We start from the raw sequence: 23,409 nt of genomic DNA on the forward strand, positions 1-23,409 counted from the left end.
TTCCTGAAATTGCACTACCATGTTTTGATAATTGCATTAAGTCATTACAGGAATTAAATTAGGAATCATAATAGGATGTCGATTTTGATTTCCTATGGGAGGCATCCCTTTTGTTTTTTAGCTTTATAGGTGGTCTAATTAAAATCGATTTCCTAAGTTTTGGGTAGATGGGTGGATGGACCAACCTAAACAATAATTAAAAATCTATTGTTTAGGTTTCTAGATGGAAAAACTTAGCCCATAATGTAATTTTTAAAATTTTTTTATGAATCAAGCAATGGATTTTGGAGACCATTACCAGATTTATTCAAATATTAAATAAATAAATCAATTTCAAAGGAGATAATTCAATTTTTTTTTTTTGGGATAGTAAGCTGGGGGTTGGCAAGACCCCTCCCAGATAATTCAATTCATTCTCTATTGATACAAGTAGCTATCAGTGGTTGATGTCATCTTTGGGATAAAAATTATCCATCTTGTTCCCCTGATTATGGATTGATCATGACCCAAAAATTGCAGCAATTGATAGTCATAATCAAAATTATATGATCAATCCACTATTATGTGCATCATATCTGTGCTGTGGATGGGATCTGGTTCGTTGATCTTGTTTAGAGTTCCGCCAAGAAAAGCCAAACCATTGATTTTTGTGGGGCCTATATGGATTATATGTCCCTTCGGCTTGGTTACCTCATAATGGTCTATAAGATCTATGGTCTCGATCGGACGTTAGGATCTATTCAGACATCAGATCGAACCGACCTTGATCCAACGGCTTGGATCAAATCTGGGAAAATTAAAGGCTCCAATTGCTCATGTCTGCCATTTCAGGAAGGCTTTGGTAAGTAAGTTTTTTCTTTCTTGGAACCAAAAATCAAAGCTTACTTCATCAAAGGGTAGAGAATATAGATCATCTGTTTATCATGGGCCCATAGAGTGCGATTGTCATTAGCATTCACTTAAGTTTAGGAATCAAGCTTTGTATTTCCAAACACTGGGTTTTCTCATATAAAATTTCATATATATGATACTACTTTTTTGTGTCTGAGATTTATAACACCTCTCTCTCTCATGGCGATCGCAGCTGCAGCAGTAGTAGTCCCCTTGGGCCTTCTCTTCCTTCTATCAGGCCTCGTTGTTAATCTCATTCAGGTAATATAGATAATGCCTTTGTTTTTTTGGATTTGTGGTTTCTTTATCTTTTTTTTATGTTAGGGTTTTCATTCATTCGAGTAATCTTTTTCATATTCGGGAATTTCTGTGATTTTGGTTCCAGTTTTAGTTGATTTTTCCATTTTTTTGTTGTTTTTTTGGTTTTATTGTGGCCGATTTGCTCTTTTTTTTTGGCTTTTGGATCGGTTTTAGGATTCTATTTGTGGATTTTTTTTAAAAATTACATTAGTTTTCCTTTCATGAAATTGATTGTCTGGATTTGTGGATGTTTTTCGTTTTGTTTGTGATTTTCTCCTTTTTGTTTTCGTTTTAGGTTGTTTTTTTTGCTGTTTCTGATTTTTCTGGGTTTTCAGAGAATTAAAATTCTATGGTGTTTTTATTCTGTATTTGTTTATATTTTTGTTAGGAGCTTGTTGGGTTTTCTTATTGTTTGTTCAAGTTTATATAGAGTGTGATGTCTTCTTTTTGTTGTTCTATTTTCTGGGTTTTATGCGAGTTACTGTTGTTGGGGTTTTTTCGGAGATGTTATATGGAAATTCTTAGAATTTTTATGATTTTCCCCTTTTGAAGTTTTGGTTGGTCTGAATAATCCGTTCACGAAATTCTTTGGAATTTATTTGGTTGTATTGTTTTCATTTAATTAATTAATTAATTTATTTATTTTTTATTTTTATTTTTATAGTTTTTGGTTTTAAGGTTGCTGACTTTGTCATCGTTCGTTGCATATCCGTTGATTTTAGCAATTCATTTTTTTATTTTTTTGTTGTTGCCCAGGGACTGGGACTGAGGGGACTTTTTGTTCTCTATGAAATTGTTTGTTCTAGGATTTTTCCTTGTTTTTCTTTATATTTATTTAGTCTGATATGAATCATGATACCATAGCTTTGTCCTTTTCTATTTCTTTTGTTGTTTTTGCAAGCAATTATGATAATACTGGGGTCCTCTATTTTGAGCTTTTATCTGTCTTGCTGATTGTTGTATTAGAAACTTTTTCTTTGATTTTTTTTTCTTAAATGTTTGTATCTGATTGTGATGATCTCTCTCTGTTTTTGTTTGTATTTCTAAAACAATCTATATTTCTTGGCTTTTGTTGTGTTGTATTTACCTCGATATTCTGATTTTTCCTTTTCTTTTCTGCTGCCTTGTCCTTGCTTTCTTTTCTAGGCTATTTGCTTTGTTTTTCTTCGTCCGCTGTCGAAGAATGTATACAGAAGGATCAATAAAGTAGTTGCTGAGTTGCTGTGGTTGGAGCTTATATGGCTCTTCGATTGGTGGGCAGGCATCAAGGTATTGCCATTGTTTCAGTCATGTTTTTTGTTCATTTCTGTACTAGCTTTCATACTTCATATTCATAGTGTAATTTATTAGTTGTCTGATGACTTCCATTGAATCTCTTATGATTCTTCAAGACATGATTTTTTTATTGAGTGGGTAATACTAGCAAAGTCACTATTCAGTAAACATAGAATCTTCCATATCTAATTTGTGTAACAGCCCTTTAGTCTGGCTACAATGATAGTGATCCATGTTTATTTGAATTGATTGGAAGGGGATGCTTTGCTAAATTTTTTTTCTCCATTTCTTTTCCATGGTACCTGTTATCTGTTCTGGATAATACTATTTCGGCTGGAAAAACAAATTTTTGAACACATGAATAATGAAAATATTTGTTTGATCAAAAGTGCCTTTTCAAAAGTGGAAGATACGAAGCCCTAGAGGATGGGTTTTTCTCTCCATTTTTTTTTCCATTCTCTTTAGCGGTATTATCACAAATCTATTAGGATAAAGCATATCTTGTTAATGGCATCTTACCTAATGAAAATAGTTGACACAATAACAATATAACATAGATTATTGTCTTTACTGTCCGGAAGTTTATTACATTGATACCTTTGGCATATGGGGAAATGCATTTGCTGATTCCATTTTCCTATTCTTTTTTTCCCAAAAAAAAAAATATAGTCCTGAGTAGGAAAAGCAATTTTTTTGTTGCAGATCCTCTTGTATGCAGATTCAGAAAGTTTCCATTCAATGGGTAAGGTCAAAATTTTTTCTTACCTGAATTATGGGTGCTTCTATTGTGATATGTGACAAATATTCTTCGTCACGCGCAGCCATTTAACAGTTAATAAATTATATTAATTTTATAGCTTATACTGGAGTGTTTTCCAGGTAAAGAGCATGCGCTTCTCATATCAAATCACAAAAGTGACATTGATTGGCTTGTTGGATGGGTGTTAGCTCAGGTGCATATCTTCTGACATTCTAAATTTTAAGTTTAGATATGTTGATGTGCTTGTATTATGTTTTGTGGTTCATTTTCAACAAAAAAAATTATGTTTAGTGGGTATTCATGTGCTCCTTTTGCACTTGCAAGTATTATTCATCTACACTTGTCTAATCCTTATCTTCTCTATTTATTGGTGATTTGATCTGCGTATTCCAGCGCTCAGGTTGCCTTGGAAGCACACTAGCTGTCATGAAGAAGTCATCAAAATTCCTTCCGGTGAGTTTTTTTTTACTCTGTTCTCGTTTAACATGGTTAATTTGCATGTCAAAAAACCTTGATCGATGAAGGTTGCAGAGCTTCAGCTTTCTATTTCATTGCCCTTTTTAATTTCTTTCAAGCTAAGGGACTTGTGGGGATTTACCCATCCTTAAAAGTTAGCATAGGCTAATTTAAAAAGTTCGACAACAAACTGCTTCATCCTCTTACTGATCAAATTACCATTAAAAAAAATTCATTAAGGAACAAACCTGATATCTGAATTGTCTCAACTTGAGATTTAATACGTTACTTTGTAAAGTTAAAACAATATACTCAGGTAAGTATATTCATGGTTTATCTCGTTTTCTTTAATAAAGTCTTCTGGTGCCATTCTAAAAAAAAAAACACGAAAACAATATATACTCGGGTAAGTAGTGCAAGGCCTCCATCTAATATGTTTATCCCTGTATTATAGATATGATTGATACAGTCATCCAATATGTTTATCCCTGTATTATAGATATGATTGATACATTCATGGTTTTATCTCAATAATGTCCATGACTTATGCATGCACACATACTGACATACATTCACAAACAATTCTCAGAGAGCTATCAATTTCAGAACAAGGAGCTATGGATTTCATCGTGTATGTGTGGTGGATTTTTTTTTTTTTTTTTGGGGGGGGGGAGAAAACATATATAGGGATTGAACATATTACCTTGAGGTTGACGTACACAGCCTCGTCAATCTTTCTTATGAAGGCAAAAATGATGCAAAACTCCAATCCATTAATCATAGATATCATATGACAACAATTGGAAGACGGATAAAAGAAGAAAAAAGGTATGAGCTAGTCAAACATGAGCAAGCACATCCTCATACTTTCTTTAGTTGACATAATCAATGTTGTTAAAATCGTATGATCCATGATTTGAATCGTAATCGAATTGTGGGTAAAATGATTCAAATCGGAAGGAAGAATCGTTTTCTGTAAAATCGCGTGATTTTTTCTATTCATTTTATGATTTTTACGATTCTTTTTATGAATTTTACGATTCTTTTCTTTTTTGGCTTGTTTTTCTATGGTGGACCCTTTGCGATTAGAAATAAATTGTATATAAACCCCTCGACCCACCATTCAAAAAAAAAATCCTCGCTCCAACTTGCAACCCAAAAACAAGTAAATAAAACCCTAACTTTATTCTTCTCCCTTTTTTTTTTGAATGGTACTATTCTTCTCCTCCTCGTCCTTCCCACTTGTTACCAACTTAGAACCTATAAACCCCTTCTCCTCCTTATTTTATATTTAATTTAATATAATAGTTTTAAACGAAAAATAGATAATTGCTCATTTTATTCTATTTTTGATATTTTTATATTTTTAATATATTTTCTCAATTTTTCCGTTCAAAAAAATATTTTTCTCATTTTATGTATAAATCTGAAAAAAATCTTATGCTTTATGATTCAATTTATGATTTGATACGATTCGAGCCATGTTATGATTTACGGTTCGATTCCGATTTTCAGAACCTTGGACAGACTGTCCTAGTGCACATATTCCAATTTTTAAATTTTAAGTGCCCTTTAGGTATCTTTTTTTAATGGTAAAGGATTGCATTCATAAAAAGATTGGGAAACCCTGCGACCAAGGTGGTCGATACAAATTGTGACGAACAAAGTTAGAAAATAGGAATACAATGATGCTCTTCAAGGGGGAAGAAAATCGAAAATCTCTAAGCTTGCCCTTACCACACCATCTCTGGCAAGTCTATCGCCCTTTAGGTGTCTTTTAAGTCCATTAAGTTATAAGAGGGGCACCATAATCTTTTTGATTTTTTAAAGTTGTAGGTGTTTAAAATAAAGCCCACATTTTTATTATGAAAATATTCACTGATAGGGGCATTTAAGTCTTTTATTATTAATCACTTAAGTTCTAAGTTCTAAAGTGATCACAAGGGTTCAAATTGTAACACAGGGAGTCCTTGTATTTGTGAGACTTGATGTTGGTTAAAACTTAAAACCAGTTTTTGGTTGATGGGTTCTCATAAATAGAATACTAGAGGAAATGATTCTAGGATTTATGATAGGATTATTTTTTAAGTATTATTTTCTCATATTTCTTTAGAATCGCTAGTTATTATGGTCTCTTGGAGTAGCAGAAAAAGAAAAGAAAAGAAAAGGAAAAGTCTATGCCTTGCAGATGGGTTTCCACTTTCGATGGAAATAGGTAAGTTCATGTCATGAAATCAGATGCCGACCATGGCTTCCCTAATCCTGAAGCTTTTGAGCTAAAAATTGACATACGAAAACTAGAGCAGTGGTTGGAAAGCAAAGCTTCTCCTCTTTCTCCCTTTAATTTTTTCTTTCCCTTCTTCTTTCCTTTAGTCGTTTACCTCTTTTTCTTTTTTCATCCTCTTGTCCTCCTGCTGCTCTCAGTTGTATGGTTATTTTGGTAATTATCATTTTGCATGTCACAGAAGATACAAAGGGTGGATAGAGGGAAAATTTTGGGGGAAGGAGGGGGATATATATATATATATATAGAGGAAAGTGTCTCTAGTCTCTCCCCTAGATAAGCTTATCTACTCCTCCCTTTAAAAAAACACAGTGGGCCCACGCTGTTTGGATGATCCAAAGCATTCATTTGATAGGTCCTAACATAGATAGGGTGTGCCCAAAAAATCAGCACCAAAGGGTCATCCTAGAACTTCATTTTGTTGGGCACACCGTGTCCAAAATGGACGCATATAAACGTGGACGTTTATATGTCCAAAATGGGTACCACAAGGCACCACAAAACGAAGTTCTAGGATGATCATTTGGTGCTGATTTTTTGGGCACACCGTATCTATGTTAGGACCTATCAAATGAATGCTTTGGATCATCCAAACAGCGTGGGCCCACTGTGTTTTTTTAAAGGGAGGAGTAGATAAGCTTATGTAGGGGAGAGACTAGAGACACTTTCCTCATATATATATATATATATATATATATATATATATATATATATATATATATATATATATATAGAGAGAGAGAGAGAGAGAGAGAGAGAGAGAGAGAGAGAGAGAGAGAGAGAGAGAGAGAGAGAGAGAGAGAGATTTTGCAGCCTTCTTTTTCTCAAGAGAAGTGCCACCTCATAAGAACCTCATCCGAATTAAATGAATAAGACAAATTCTGCTATTAGGTGGCTCTTCTCTCTTGAAAAAGAGGAGCCATGAAATGGCTTTTTGCGAAATGGCCTAGACACTCCCTATGTATACATACATATATGAATCACCAATCTTAAAATTAGGCATCTCACAACCAAGGTTTTGGTTTCGGTCATCAGCGAAACTGAAACGTTTCGGTTTCGGTACGAAATCTTGTAAAAATTTCACCGAAATTTTCGAAATTTCGGGTGACATTTTGTAGTTCACCGAAATTTCACCTAAATTTCACCGAAACGAAGCCGAAATTTCCGAAACGTTTCGGTGAAGTTTGGTACTTTTCCGACTCAATGTGGATTTCGTTTCTTTTTCGAACGAAAACCTAAATTTGAAACCATGCTCACATCCATGTCATTTGTTTTACCTGATTTGCTTTTACTTTTTTATCACATTGAACAAACTGACATGGTTTCATGCCTATATTTCCCTTTTCTCTCATTTATCTGTGAGGTCCAGCAGTAATCGTTGTTTACCTTTTTTCTTGAGACGTCTGTGTTAATTGTTTCAACTGATCTGGATGGACCTTTATTCGAAACTTGATAATTCACTGTGTTTGGAAAACAGTCTTCTGTCCCTTGTGGAATCTTTAGACTTGTTATAGTTTGTCTTAATTCTGTTTGATGCGATACTTTTTCGATTTTTTCTCCTTTACCTTGGTTTTGAGGATATAAGTGTGGTCATTATATGCAGGTCCTTGGTTGGTCAATGTGGTTTTCTGAATATGTTTTTCTGGAGAGAAGCTGGGCCAAGGATGAAAGCACATTAAAGGTATAGTATGCTAAATAATATGATGACTACATTCTTGTTCCTATGGGCTCTGTTTTGGATTTTACCATTTTTAATAACATATGACTGTGTACTACAGTCAAGTATGCAACGGCTCAAGGACTTCCCTCGGCCTTTTTGGTTGGCTCTTTTTGTAGAGGGAACTCGATTTACTCAAGCCAAGCTTTTAGCAGCTCAAGAATATGCAGCTTCAACTGGGTTGCCTGTTCTGAGAAACGTTTTGATTCCTCGTACCAAGGTAAAATCCTTCTCTTCACCATTTAGTTCCTTTTTGACCTACCCCCGTGCCATTTTCTTCATTATTTCACTGTTATGCCCTTGCCAACATATTTTATTAATCATATTTATTTATAAATTGAAGTTATTCATAAAGAAATGTTGTTTTACATGACTTGAAAGCACATGCCCTGTTTGTTTTTCTCTCCTCGCTTCCATTTTGAAGTGGAACCAAGTTATTGGTCTGTGTAGTGATGCTGATTGTTTTTGCGGAAAAATCATATATTTGGATTTAATCAAGTGACCTATCAGCCATGTGGATGTTTACTATTTGCATTTAGAAGTACAAATGCAATTCTCTCTTCTCTCTCCTCTAGGGCAATCTCCTCCTTCTCCTCCGCCGCCTCCTCCTCCTTCCTATTCTCTTGGGGCACTACTACAAATCCTCTCCCTGTTTTAAGGAATGTAGGGTGATTTCGTGGCTGGTCTCTTCTAAGAATCTTAGGCCCCTGCCCTGAGGGATTTCAAACCTATACACCCACTTTCCCCTTTTTATCTTCCAGGAATCTTTTGAAGCGGATGTTTTGTTCCTTGTGCATTGAAAGAGTCACGGAGTGTAGGTAAATGAACCCTACTTCAGAGTAGATGGGATATTTCCTCTCCTAAATTTCCTACCCAAATGAGTTAAAATTAAGGGATCTCCACTTCCGTGCTGGATGGCAACGATCTTTTCCGTTTTGGCTGGTAGGTTGCACAGACTAATTCAGATTCTTCTGGAGACACCGTTGATTCGCTTGTTGCATGCTGCTTGGATTTTGGGTGGAATTATGCCTAGATTCTCCGTTTAAAATAGAGATAATGTTGGAATATGCTAAGCAGAGCTCAACCGCCTGTGGAATCATTGTTGAAAACCCATTGGCTATTGGTGAAGAAACCTTTGGCTCCTTCATAGGTTGGTTTGGATGATCATGAGGTTGATCTGGGTTGGAGATTAGCCAAGAAAGTGATTAATGAGTGATTAGAGGACAAACTGTTGATGGAAATCCTTGTCTACGAGGCCTCTGGCTGTGTTGGAGATGGTGATGCCATGTCGCCTTCAGTGAGTGCGACCATGGACACAACAAAAATGGTTGCCATTGTGAGCTATGGGGTTTATGACTGTGCCGAAAGTAATGGTGTAGTGTCATCGTTGGGGAGCTCTTGGTCATGCTCTGAATAGACGGTAAAAGATTGCAAAGAGAATAAAGTGCAGGATTGTTTTGCAGGGTTCCTATTGTAGCCATTGTACTATGGCTGTGCAGCAGTGAAAAGTTGTTAGATTAAAATGGCAAGTTAAAAAAGCTAGGCAGGTTTCATGGCCTACCAAAGATGATACTGTTAAACTACATGATATATATATATATATATATATATATATATATATATATATATATATATATATATATATATATATATATAGAGAGAGAGAGAGAGAGAGAGAGAGAGAGAGAGAGGAGGCGTGAATGGGGGAGAACGTTAACTGTTCTCTCAACACGCATATTAATTAATATATATGTGCAGCTGCACAGATAAGCTATCTGTGCATGGCTGCACAAACCATAGTGGGGGCCACATTTTTGGGGGGATCCAAAGCATTCATTTGGAAGGCCCTTCCATGGATAGGGTGGAGGGGCAAATGGACAGACACTGTTTCTGCCCATTTTTTCCCTCCACATATGGCAGGGTTAGGATGATCCTAAAGGGCTGATTTTTGGTACACACCCTATCCATGGAAGGGCCTTCCAAATGAAAGCTTTGGATCCCCCAAAAAATGTGGCCCCCGCTATGGTTTGTGCAGCCATGCACATATAGCTTATCTGTGTAGCTGCACATACTTCATTTCCTCATGTAATATATATTACATATTCCTATTATGCCCCTTATTACTTTAATATTTCTAACACTCCCCCTCAGGTTGGAATGTATATATCGTACATTCCTAGCTTGTTACAAGAATATTTCAACTTACGCACACCCTAATGGTTTGGTAAACATGTCTGCAAGCTGCTTTGTAGATTGAGTAAACACAATGCAAAGTTCACCACTCTGAATCCGATGACGATTGAATTGACAGTCTACTTCAATATGCTTGGTTCGCTCATGGAATACTGGATTAGTTACGATATGAATTGCAGCTCTATTATCACAATACAACTGTGCTTGAGATGTCGATGAAAAACCAATCTCTAACAAGAAGGAAAGAAGCCATATCAACTCCCCACCAGTATAGGACATAGCCCTATACTCAGCATTGGCACTAGACTTAGAGACACCATCTTGCTTTTTACTCCTCCGTGACACCAAGTTACCTCCTACAAACGTACAATATCTTGTGGTTGATCTTCTGCCTGCAGATCCTGCCCAGCCTGCATCACTGAACCCTTCTCACTTTTCATGTCCATATTTTCTAAAACATAAGCCTTTACCTGGAGTACCCTTCAGATACTTGATGATCTGAATGACAACTGCCCAATGGGAAGTACGTGGAGCACTCATAAAACGACCAACCATGCCCACTGCAACCGCTATGTCTGGCCTGGTGACGATAAGATATATCAACTTACCAACCAGTCTTCTGTATCTACCAGGATCATCCAACAACTCACCCTGATCAGGAAGAAGTTTCACATTTGGATCCATAGGAGTAGCTGCAGGTTTTACCCCCATTGATCCAGTCTCCTTCAAAATGTCTAACACATATTTTTTTTTGCGATAGAGAAGGCCATGACGAGAGCGAGCTACCTCAATACCGAGAAAATATCTGAGTTGACATAAATCTTTAGTGGAAAATTCCTTCTGAAGAAAGGATTGCAAATTTTGTATCCCCATTGTCATCTCCTATAATCACAATATCATCAACATACACTATCATAAGGATATATCCAGCTGATGATCTGTGACTGAATACCGAATGATCAACTGCACACTGCTTCAGCCCAAAACGCAGAACTACACTACTGAACCTACCAAACTAAGCCCTCGGCGATTGCTTCAAACCATAAATTGCCTTCTGAAGACGGCATACTGAGGTGCACATCTCCCTCTGAGCAACATATCTAAGAGGTTGCTCCATATAAACTTCCTCAGAAAGATCGTCGTGGAGGAAGGCATTTTTGACATCCAGTGAAACAAAGGCCATCCACGATTCATAGCCAAAGAGATCAGTACCCGTACCGAAGGAATTTTAGCCACTGGAGAAAACGTCTCTTGATAGTCAACACCAAAAGTCTGAGTATACCCTTTGGCAACAAGGTGAGCTTTGAGTTGCTCTGCAGACCCATCTGGGAGATACTTTATAGCAAAGACCCAATGGCACCCAACAGGTTGTGCACCAGAAGGGAGAGGAATCAACTGCCACATTTTATTTGAATGAAGGGCAGCCATCTCTGCATCCGTGGCATCCCTCCACCCCGGATGATTGAGGGCATCTGTAACAGACTTAAGCAAAGTAACAGAAGACAAGCTAGAGACAAAGGAACGAAATGAAGGTAAAAGATGCTCATAAGAAACAAATTTGGAAATAGGATGTGTAACAGTGCGAGATCTAGTACGAGTGGCAATTGGCGAATCAGGAGGAAATCAAATACCTGAAGCCGGACACTCTAACTGTGGAGGAGGATCAGCTGGCTGAGATGGTGCCTCATTTGTAGAAGCCGATGGAGATGATGTCTCATTCGTAGGAAAAACCACTTGTCGAGAACTCCGAGTATAAGTTAACACCTCAGGGTCCTTTGGTATCTCTGAAGAACCTAGAGGATCAGGGGCTGCAGGTGAGATAGTTTGGGGAGAACTCATCACAAATGGGACTAGAACACTAAGTATGTCCACAGATACGGGTAGAGGAGGATTAGCCGAATACGGTTGATCCTCGAAAAAAGTGACATCAGCAGAGATAAACATTTTTCTAACATGAGGGCTGTAACACTTATAACCTTTTTGGGTACGAGAATAACCCAGAAAGATACATTTTTCTGCCCTAGGTTCCAACTTTTCAAGACCAGGGGACAATTTCTAAACAAAGCACGTACACCCAAAAACACGCGGCACTAACGGAAACGGCTCTCCTAAAGGATACAGAATTGAGAAAGGTGTTTTCCCAGATAGAATAGAGGAAGGAAGACGGTTCCCGAGATAGCATGCTGTAAGAGCTGCATCTCCCCAGTGAAGCTTGGGAACTTTCATCTGAAACATAATTGTGCGAGTCATATTAAGCAGGTAACGCATCTTCCTCTCTTCCTCTCTGCAACACCATTCTGTTGCGATGTATATGCACATGTTGATTGATGAATAATACCACGAGATTCAAGGAAATCATGTAATCCATTATCAACAGAAAAATATTCCTTAGCATTATCAGTGCATAAACAATTAATGGAACATTTAAACTGATTAACCACTTCAAAGAAAAAGGTACGAAAGACATTAAAGACGTGAGATCTATCTTTAAGTAAAAACAACCAAGTGGCAAGAGAATAGTTATCAACAAATATTGTAAAATATTTATAACCATGTAAGGAAGTAGTTCTGGAAGGACCCCAAACATCAGAATGTATAAGTTCAAATGGACGAGAGACACTACTACTAACTCGAGGGGGGAAGGACACACGATGGTGTTTCCCCAACTCACACGACTCGTAATGAAACGACGGAATAGTATCTGAAATAAAGGAACATTTTCTAAGCATATCATAAGGTGGGTGTCCTAAACGACAATGCCACCGATCATACTACGAAGTGTGACACCAGCCCCAGTCCAGTCAAGGTAATATAGGCCATCGATCTCACGGCACGAGCCAATCTTCGTCCCAGTCTTCATGTCCTGAAAAACACAATGGGAAGAAAAAAAAAACAAAACAATTCAGAGATTTTGTTAATTGACTAACAGATAACAAGTTAGCAGGAAAAGATGGGACATAAAGAACTGAACAAAGTTGAAAACCTGCTGAGGTGATGACTACACCCATGCCAGGAGAAGTAGTTCCATCAGCTAAGGTACCAGTACGAAGGCCAATAGAAGGAAATGGCTGAAAGGAAGAAAAGATGTTAGGATCACCAGTCATACGGTGGGATGCGCTTGAATCAATGAGCCATGATCCAGGAGGGGTACCTGAGAGAAAACAAGAGCGACTACCTTGATTGGCAAATGTAGCAAATGTGGCAACATGATGCTTCCCTTTGTCTCTGAGACGCACAAATTCATCATATTCTGCACAAGATATTGCCACAGTATCAGGGGTAACAGAGGAAGTCGTAGAGGCATATAGACTATCAGAAACAACAACCGAAGCACTCGAAGGTCTGTAGGGACGAAGCTTAGGATGTAAGTCGTAGCAATACTCAACATTATGGCCATCCATACGACAATGTGTGCATTAACGGTATCCTCGGCCACGACCACAACCATCTTGGCCTCCCCTTGACTCACGACCACCCACACGTCCACGTCCACAACCTTGGCCACTACTATTGTGGCCACCCCCACGGCCAATCCGACCACCCCGACGACCACAATCAACTCCAACATAAGTTACATGAGTAGACCCATCCACCACAACGGGTCACCAGACGGAATCACACGCATATGCTACACACGAGAGAAGACATTGGCCAGTCTGCTGACTAAGCTGAAGATAGTTCGGTCCTAAGGAATCAAGAAACCGAACAACCCTTAACTTCTCGTGGCGCTTTTTAAGAACGGCAGGATCTACAGTAAAGTAGACCTGGCAAAAAATGATCCCCACCCGCCCGCAAATTTGCGGGTGTGGGTCTCTAATTAGTGACCTGTTTGAAGCCGGGCCGGGTAAATCCGCCGGTGCTCGTAGCATAAAAAAAAAGCAAAAAATGAAAAATGAAAAAAATCAGACTTTTAGAGGTTTTAAGCCAAAGGGCTTTTAGAGACCAAAATGCCCTCATGTACATTAAGAAACTCCACGATATATATATTCTCCCTCAGTGTGTGGGTCGGTTTCTACTTTCTAGGGTTTTTGCATCTCACAAACCCTCGCATTCGAGCAGCAACGAAAGAAGGTTCTCTCCAAAAATGGTATTTTGAACTCTCCCTCTCTCTCTCTCTCTACATACAGTAGATTGTTGAAAACCCTAGTTTTTTACAGTATTTAGTGTTAAAGGTAATTAGGTCAAGCAAAGGGTGTTGTCTGCAAAAGCGTGGAGAACTGGAGATAACCCGTTGAACCCTTGTCTGCAACGAGAGATTAGAATCAAGAAAAGAAAACCCAACATAAGTATGCAGCCACAAGAACAAGGCCCAAAAAATCAAGCTCTTTTGCAGGTTTAAATCTTTCAATCCTCTGAATTTGTAATGGGCTCCACTGCTATGTGAAAACCCCCAAAATCATTTGAATCCTCAACTTGGAAAGAGGGTTTGAAATCAGTTCTCTTTTTTTAATTTTTTATTCTTCGTGGGAAGAAAGAGAAATACACGTTTGTTTGGTGCATATACCTTGGAGAATGTGATACCAATAGAACTCCAAAATTTGCCGGGTTACCCGCGGGTTTACCCGTACCCGCCCAGATGGGGTCTGGGTACATGAAATGGCTACCTGCAGAATCGCGTGTATTTTTTATCCGTATCCGCTGGGTCGTACCCGTACCCGCGCGGGTTACCCGTTTGCCAGGTCTACAGTAAAGGGTAATAATAAATTAAGTTCCTGACCCAGAGCAAGGTAATAACTATAGTGGGTCCCCACCGGCTTGTCGCCTCTCAAAACGAAACCACTCAGAAAAACGATCACAGATATGAGTCAGATTATCCGCCCCAGAGTACATGGTAGCGGTCTGGTCCCAGATTTCCTTCGATGATTGAAGATTACATCAAGGAAGTAGCAATAGGAGGTTCCATACAACTTTAGAGAAACGAGCAAATAGCAGCATCATCTTCACGCCGCTGATCATAGGACAAGTCGGTGCTAGCAGGAGGTGGCTTCTGAAGAAACCTGATCTTCCGACGGCCAAACAGATACGTGTGAACAACCATCTTCCAGGGGATAATTTGTCCCATCCAAATTTATAGAAGTCATTTGAAGAGGAGGTTCCACATGGGAATAACTAGATGGAGCATTGGAGGACGAAGAGTGCCCCACATCAACCTTGAGTGAAGTAGTAGGCTCCGACGATGAATCAACAGGATCCATAAGAAAAGCACCAGTAATAACCAAAAAACAAACAATAGATCCGCGAACAACAGCAATACCACAAATATCTGCCAACTGATCACCGACCAAACGTCTCGGGAACCACATCAACACTAACAATAATCAGTAGGAACCTCCACCAACCACACACCAACACATCCAACAACCAATCATCAACAAGAAATAATCAACACCTCCAACAACTAAGTACCACTATAAAAATAGCCACAACCATAGAATATTCCAATAAGACAATCATATGTGTGAGAGAACACATGGAGCAAACTAACATCAGAAACGAAAGTCACAAATCACCAAATCGGTCAAGTAACTACCAAATCAGCCACCACAAATCAACTAAGGCACCAATAAAGACACCAACATCAACAACCACCAATCACAACTACCATCACCAATAATCGAGACGAATAAGCAACAAACAATGTCTCATAACAAGAAATCGAAAGAAATGAAGATAAGAAACAAGTTTAGGGCATCAAGAAGAAGTGCTTTAGGGCTGATTTAATGAAAGAAGGGGGCGCGGCTGTGGGAGTGGGAGAAGGGGGGGCGGCGGCTGGGTTTATGGGAGAGGAGAAGGGGGCGGTTGGGGAGAGGAGTGGGGTAGGGTTAGGTTTAATGGAAGAGGAAGGAAGAAGGGTGGACGGTTAGGGTTAGGGACAAAAACCCAAATTGATTTCAATTAGGGTTTCAAAGGAAAGGAAAACAAGATGATGTGAAGAGAAAGATGGTACCTTTGTGGATGAAAAGGATCTTCAACCTCTAGCTTTGATATCATGTTAAACTATATATATCTAATACTATATAGCAGAAGAGAAAAGGGAGAATTATTGTCCATTTAACACGTCGATGTGGATTAATTTTACCTTTTTTTGCCCTCCCCACATATCTGTACATACTATCTATGTGAGGGTAAAATCGTAATCTACATACGAAAAGTACCGACACGGGTACCTGTCTATGACAATTACGGAAAAAACTATCAAGAAGAGGTAAAGACATATGACAATGACGAAAGAATTACTTTATATTACTCATGCAGGACATTTGCAAAATATTGACGGATTCCGGCCCCTGAAGAGGAACAACAATTATGGAAACCTCTATCGATTGGAGGGCTAGGATCAACCTATGGAAATGATTTTACGGGCACAACCGATTGGTGTTGTTTTTCATCACATGGACGGTTTGGATCAACCTATAAAGCCCCCCTCCTTTATGCTTTTTAAATAAAAAATCTATAGGGTGATCTTAAGCATCCGATTTAAGAGGAACAACATATTATGGAAACCTCTATAGATTGGAGGGCTAGGATCAGCCTATGGAAATGATTTTTGGGGCACAACCTATTTATGTTGAAGGTTTGGATCAACCTATGATGTGGTCCGTACAATTCTTTGTCGGCCCGTGCATTGCACGGGGTTTTTTACTAGTGTGTGTGTATATATATATATATATATATATATATATATATATATATATATATATATATATATATATATATATATATATATATATATATATAGAGAGAGAGAGAGAGAGAGAGAGAGAGAGAGAGAGAGAGAGAGATGAAGAGAGGGAGGCGTGAATGGGAGAGAACGTTAATTGTACTCTCCCACACGCATATTAATTAATATATATGTAATATATATTACATATTCCTATTATGCCCCTTATTACGTAATATTTTTAACAGATACTAATAGCAGAAAGGGTGGGGTAGTCAAGCTTCAGTGTTTTTCCAGCGACAGCTAGTTCTTTCATATTGGTTGTGTACGACGCTTGTGAGATATGGAAGCCGCCTGTTAGTGGTGGGCCTTGTGATTGGGGTAGTGTGAGCACTTCATTGATTCTGGATTGAACCTTGCGGGCCAGAACTCTTGGGCCTTAAAGAGTCCATCTGGCTTCTATGCTCTAGCCATCTCCTAGCTCAATCGATAAATTTTAGGGATATGCCTTCTGTTGACTTATGGGCTGGTTTTCTTGTTCAAGACATAATGATTTAAGTTCGAGTTGGTGCAATTCCCAACTCTTATCTTGGCCTTCCCCTCTGTGTATTGGGAGGTGTTTCAAGAGCTTGTGGGATTCGATTATCGAGAAGGTAGAGAAAAGATTATCCCCAGCGTAAAAAGTTTATTGTTGTTGTTGGGGGTGTGGGGGGAGGGTCATAATTACTCTTGTTAAGGATGCCTTGGCTAATCTTCCCATCTAACATTCTAACTTATTTTCTAAATCTCTTTAAGATCCCTCCTCTTGTGGCTGATAGAATCAATAAGGTCTTCCGGAACTTCTTATGGAACGACGTTGCTTTCTTTACGAGAGTTCATTTGCTTAGCTAGGAGACAATGTGTCAGTCAAAGATTGAGGGAGGTCTTGGAATTAAGAAAGTTTTTTTTTTTTTTTTTTTGAACTGGTGAAACTTCAATATTTATTGAGGGGTTCTTTCCCAAGAGAAAAGTGGAATTAAGAAGGTTAGAATCCCAATTGAGGTGCTTTCGGCAAAATGGTGGTTGAGATTGTATTCAATAGCAACAGGGACTTGTGGGCTATGGTATTTTTCTTGAAGTACAAGTCTGGGCAAATGCCTTTGGTTGGGTAAGTGGGGAGATGCAGAGTGTAGAATTTGGAAGAATTGGAAAATGGTCTTTCATATGTTTTTCTCTCTCAATGTCATTGTGGGTAACAATGCAAACACAATTTTTTGGCTTGATAACTAGTGTGGGGTTTATCTAGGTATGGCATCCATGAACCTTTTTTAGGGTCGTTAACCCCAGTGTTGATTGCATACATGTATCCAGAAAGTCTTGACTCCATGTTATCGTTGAGGGCACCTCTCTTAAAATTTATGATGAATTCTTGCGACTTTCTGCTCTGATAAGTAAATTCTACTTCTTGGCTTAAAATTATGATGATTGGATCAAACTTGTTGGGTAAATTCTACTTCTTGACTCCATGTTATCGTAGAGGGCACCTCTCAGATTTTATTAAGTAAATTCTATTTCTTGGTTTGTTCTTTTGAGAAATTCATAGTGTTTCTTTCGCAAAGTCCTATACTAAGTATAGAGGACTTGTCTGTCACCCGAGTTACCCTGAAAATTGGAACTCTCTTGCTTCCCCTAGAGCCATGGCATTTCTATGGTGCGCTCTCTATGATAAAATTCTTACGAAAGACCAACTTATTTAGAGACATCTGTGATACCCTTGATTGCGTGCATTGCGGGTTTCTTGAAGAGTCCCCTTCTGATGGTTCGATCAAACTCCCTTTTGATTGCTGTAGGAAACTCCTTGCTTAGGTGGGCATCATGGTTTGTTTATATGGCTTTGTGTGTGTTTGCGGCATTTAGAATATTTAGATGAAAATAGCATGACCCGTCTTATACTGCATCCCTAGATAGAAAGTTGACTTTACAAACTAACATGAGCTTGGGTCTAAGCTTTAAAGCTTTGAATTTTCTTAAAAAGCACTAAACCAACATCATATTGGGTCTAAAACCTTAAAACTTCCACATTTTTTAAAAAGCATTGTGTGCTGAGAAGTTTCTTAATCATGCTTTGATAGAGGTGCACATGTTAAATCCTAAATTTATTAGAAATGTATTTAGTAGAAAATGTCCTTTCAAGTTTCATCTCTATTCAGTAGCTTTGTTGATTTATTACTAGCAACCTATTGGAGCATTACATCTTTATCCATGTTCAATTAAATTAGGGCAGTGATAAATCGACTCCCAAATATCTTAATCGACTCCCCATGTGTCTATCTCTCTCCTCTTTCTCTCTCTAACCCAGAGGAGAGAGAAAGACACATGGGGAGTCGATTTAAGATATATGGGAGTCGATTTATCACTCCCCTTAAATTATGACGTATTATTTACTGCCCATTTATGTGGACTTGCAACATTCTGCCAACTCTAAATATAATTGCAGCCACTGACATCTGTTCAACCAATCTCAGAACAATCACACACATCAACTTTTCATGTTCACATTTTGTCTTGCTTTGTATTTTTATTGTGCACAGTTATCTTGCTTATGGCTAGTTTTGCTATCCAGATAGTCATAATAAACTTTTAAATTTTGACTGTAAGTATCCACTTCAATTCTAACTCATTCGGCTGTTATTTAGGGTTTTGTTGCAGCTGTAAGTAATATGAGGTCCTTTCTTCCAGCTGTATATGATGTCACTGTGGCTGTTCCTAAAAATCAGCCTGCGCCTACGATGCTCAGACTTTTTAAGGGGGAATCTTCTGTGGTAAGCAAAACAAGAAAGAAAGAAAAAAAAATCTAAGGCCCTGTTCGTTGAGATTATGCCAACCGGTTGGCATAATCTCAAAGGAACAGGGCCCAATAGTTCATCTTTCATTAGAACCCGCCTGATATCGCTTCATCTTGCAACAGCTGATTTAGTTGTGCTTTCAGATTTTATAGTTTCATAAACTTAGATTCTTATATGCACAAGTTAATAGAGGTTTAAACTTAAGTATTTTTCTCTCTAAAAAAAAATTAAGTATTTGAGTTCTGAACTGAAAGCAGTGTGCCATCTGAATTTAAGGTTAGTTGGCACTGGCATTAGCAAAAACCAGGTGATATTCAGTTGCTAAAATTAGGTATGATTTGTTGTTCTTCTTGATCATTGTCTGCGATATCTTCTGGTCTATTGTGTACAAAATCCCTGAAAACCTTGACACAGTTAACTATTTTACTGTAGAAAACAGTGTGGAAATTATGGGGTCAGTTTTAGGAGAAGGGAAAAGTTTGGAGCCCTCCTAAATATGGTAGTATACGTAGGAATAGCCGATAATGTTCCAGGCTTTATTTTGGAGAAGGAATCTCATTCTCGGCCATCAAATATTTTTGTGGTCTTCAGCGAACGCTGGCAGTTTTAGCTGCATGACTGTCAAAATTCAGGCATGCTTAAATGGGACATAGGATACAAATGTTTTATTTGTGCTTGTTATATTAAGAGGACAATTTGCAGATGCTTTATCTTTCGAAAAAAATGCAGCTGTGTTGGTAAATATCTGTCATTAATGGCTTAAGTTCATGAAAGTTCCATCAAATGTACAGATTTAACTTCAAAATTATTCTTCTCATCAATTTATGATAAACTATGAAATAGGTAATTCTTCATGATATTCAAATCAGAACAATACCTCTACATGAAAATCATGTTATAGGTATTTCCTGGAACACTTCACGGAGGACAATGCTTTGAGAACTTCAAAGATTTTTCATGCTTGTGATGATTATTATTATTCAATTAAAAATAAAAGGCTTTTTTGACTTCTTGAAAGTGATTGTCGGGGGTTGAACTAAGACGCTTTTTTGGGCAAAGGGCTCTAATTCTCAAGTCATGAATTCAATCCCAGTTTACCAACCAATGAGCCTAAAAATGGAAAAGAAAATTGGAAAATAGACAACCCTACTTTAGTTATTTTTTCTTTCTTTTATTGGATATCTGTTGATGTATAGTCTGTATGATGAGTAGCAACTATCAAGGTTTTAAATTTCGGTTTTGGTGTTGGTTTCGGCCCCACCGAAATCGAAAATATTTTGGTTTTGGTGGAAATTCTGACCGAAATCTTGTAAAATTCAGTGAAAATTTTTGGTATTTCTAAATTTCGGTACAAATGTCTAAAATTTATGTGGAAATCTTTAAAATTTCAGTGGAAATATTTAAATTTCAGTGAAAGTCTTGTAAATAAGTGTGGGAACGAAAATTCGGTTGAAATTTAGATGAAATTTTGGCGAAATCTTGTAAAAACGGTTCAATGTGTATTTCATTTTGGTCTTGGCCGAAACTCAATATTTCCGCGGAAACAACATGTTTTGGCTGAAATTTTAAATCATGTTATGTAGTGATTGTAGGGTTCGGGTTCGGACATGTTTTTCAATATTTCCAAACCGAGTTTCTATGAGGGTTATGTATTTTAATTTGTGCTATACATTTCAGGTGCATGTCCACCTAAAGCGACACTCGGTGAAGGACTTGCCTCAGACAGACGATGGAGTTGCACAGTGGTGTCGAGATATATTTGTTGCAAAGGCATGCAATTAACTTTTGGATACTACTGGAATTTGGGGGTTGTAGGAACTTTAGAAGTTCAATCCAATAGTATAAAATTCTCAACGGTACTCCTGCTCAATCTTAATTTTAAATTTTATAGTGAACTTGTACCTTCTGTTTGCTGTACCACAGGATGCTTTATTGGACAAACATCAAGCCGATGGGACTTTTGATGAGAGAGAGTTTCAACCAATTGGTCGGCCAGTAATTTCTTTATTGGTAAGCTATTATTCATTTGTTCTGACCATTTTGACATAAAGAAATCATTACTTTCACGATCATAGAGATATGGATGTTTTTATGTGAGAAGCAAAAATAAGTATGTCAAGTAATGTCTTTCTTTAGTAATGATACTAGAAATTTGAATGGTGGTCATACATTTCTGGTTTAGAAACTTCCAACTAATGCTGCCACTGGATAAAATCGACTTGATAGCGTGCAAATCAGAATACTCATCATACATTTAAGGTTCAGAAAGTTGCAACAATGCTGCCACTGAATAAAATCAACTTGATAGCATGCAAATCAGAATAGTCATCATACATTTAAGGTTCAGAAAGTTGCAACTAATGCTTCCACTGATCTAAATCAGCTTGATAGCATGCAAATCAGAATCATTTCTTTATAAGAGTAGGACAAGATATTTCCTCTTTTACTTTTTGTCTTGATAAATAATAAGCTCTGATATTAAAAGATAATGAACTAAAGAAAGAGCTTACAACTTTGAAGACAAAAACTCAGGATAGAAATGGAAAAATTTCCATAGCAAGATAGTTGGTGTGGCTGTTACTTGCCAGTCTATCCAAAACATGGGGAAAATGATGTCCACAAGCCAAACTTAGCCAATTACAAAAGCTAACATCCTAATTTTGATTCATTGAGGCTTTCATTAAATCTCATTTATGTCTAGTGAATCCCCCTTCACCTAAAGGGGACCCATCTAGAATTTTAAATAATATCATTCTTTCCTCCTATTGAATCCTCACTTCCACCTCATTTAATTTTCTAATCTCTGTCAGACCTGAGCATGCTAACAAATCTCCTCATTTTCATCTTTAATAATGCTACTAATCCTTGAAGCACCTAGATTACTTCTTGATTATTATCATAAAATTGTGTACATCTCGAAAGAATTGATGCTTTTTGTTCATAATAAACTGGTATACGATCTCAATGAATGGAGGAATGCTATTTTAGTCGAATTAGATAATCATGGCTAATATACCTGCATGCTATCCAGTTCATGACTATGCAGACACCAAATTTGTTGCTTTGGGAGTTAATTTTTCTGTACTGGTTAATGGACAGGTTGTCCTATCTTGGTCATGTCTCCTGATATTTGGTGCTTACAAATTCTTAAAATGGTCCTCATTACTCGCCACATGGAAAGGAGTTGCACTTGCGATGGGTGCTATACTTCTGGTTACAATTGTTATGCATATCTTCATTCTATTTTCTCAGTCAGAGCGTTCAACCCCTGCAAAAGTTGTGCCCACTAGGCCCAAGAGCGCGGGAATGTCTTCCCCCACAAACAATGACAAGCAGGAGTAACCCCACCCTGCATGGTAAAAATGTAAGTTTCATTGATTTTATTTGTCTCCCAAATCAATGTGCATTATTAGATAGCTTAACCCCTTCTGTGGACTTCCGTGGAGTAGAAATCTTAGTTTGATATATCCTGTTTTTTTTGTCCCCAAATCATTAGGCTTAATCCGTCATCTTAACCTCTTTTGTAGTCTTTCCTGTGATAAATGAGTCAGTTACTGTGCATGATGGAAGTACAAATGTCTGCCTATTTCTTCTGTAACAAAGCACTATTTGTATGAATATGCATATTCATTAATTACTTCTTTTTTTTTCCTGCTTACTCTGTTTTGACACCTTTGTGAGGGTATGTGCTGTGGATCAAGAGAATAAATCTTAACTCAATAGGGTCTTTGAATCTCCAATCTTTCTCTGAACCTCTCTGGTAATTTCTATCCAAAATTTTGCTTGTTCATTCTCTGTCCCTCTGTTTTTCACCGAAGTTCATCCCCATTTCATTGCACTTTTCGTTTAATATCCTTTGGGAGAATGGTGAATGTCTTTAAAGTGGCTTAAATCCTGATTTCTTCTGTAGATGTCTGCAAGTAATCATCTGGCAAGAAGGCGTGATTCTAGGATATTAAATATGCATTTTTAAAAGGGGCGGTGATAAATTCATCCCCTGTTGGATAAATTCACCCCCCTGTACCTATCTGTGAAGCCACAACACCC

The 23,409-nt window shown here is 37.7% G+C and overlaps 1 protein-coding gene across 1 annotated transcript; it reads left to right on the top strand.

Moving 5' to 3' along the window:
• The first annotated feature begins 994 nt into the window (after positions 1 to 994).
• Positions 995 to 23,020, top strand: LOC143846309 (1-acyl-sn-glycerol-3-phosphate acyltransferase PLS1-like). The gene is made up of 11 exons (XM_077354741.1): positions 995 to 1,152; positions 2,338 to 2,460; positions 3,169 to 3,208; positions 3,346 to 3,419; positions 3,620 to 3,679; positions 7,570 to 7,647; positions 7,745 to 7,903; positions 19,213 to 19,338; positions 21,040 to 21,132; positions 21,286 to 21,372; positions 22,462 to 23,020. Exons 1-11 carry the CDS (start codon positions 1,072 to 1,074, stop codon positions 22,702 to 22,704), a joined length of 1,164 nt encoding a protein of 387 aa, XP_077210856.1. The 5' UTR covers positions 995 to 1,071; the 3' UTR covers positions 22,705 to 23,020.
• Positions 23,021 to 23,409: the final 389 nt, after the last annotated feature.

This window comes from Tasmannia lanceolata, unplaced genomic scaffold (assembly GCF_043159265.1).
Source record: "Tasmannia lanceolata isolate RefF3 unplaced genomic scaffold, GAP_Taslan_0.1 ptg000015l, whole genome shotgun sequence".
Classification (NCBI taxonomy): Eukaryota; Viridiplantae; Streptophyta; class Magnoliopsida; order Canellales; family Winteraceae; genus Tasmannia; species Tasmannia lanceolata.

What these genes read in the sequence shown, in the direction of transcription:
- LOC143846309 (XM_077354741.1), top strand. Translation starts at nt 1,072, where the DNA reads ATGGCGATCGCAGCTGCAGCAGTAGTAGTCCCCTTGGGCCTTCTCTTC. An exon ending in TTTTGATTCCTCGTACCAAG is followed by an intron (nt 7,904 to 19,212) that starts GTAAAATCCTTC and finishes GCTGTTATTTAG; the next exon opens with GGTTTTGTTGCAGCTGTAAG. An exon ending in GGCCAGTAATTTCTTTATTG is followed by an intron (nt 21,373 to 22,461) that starts GTAAGCTATTAT and finishes GTTAATGGACAG; the next exon opens with GTTGTCCTATCTTGGTCATG.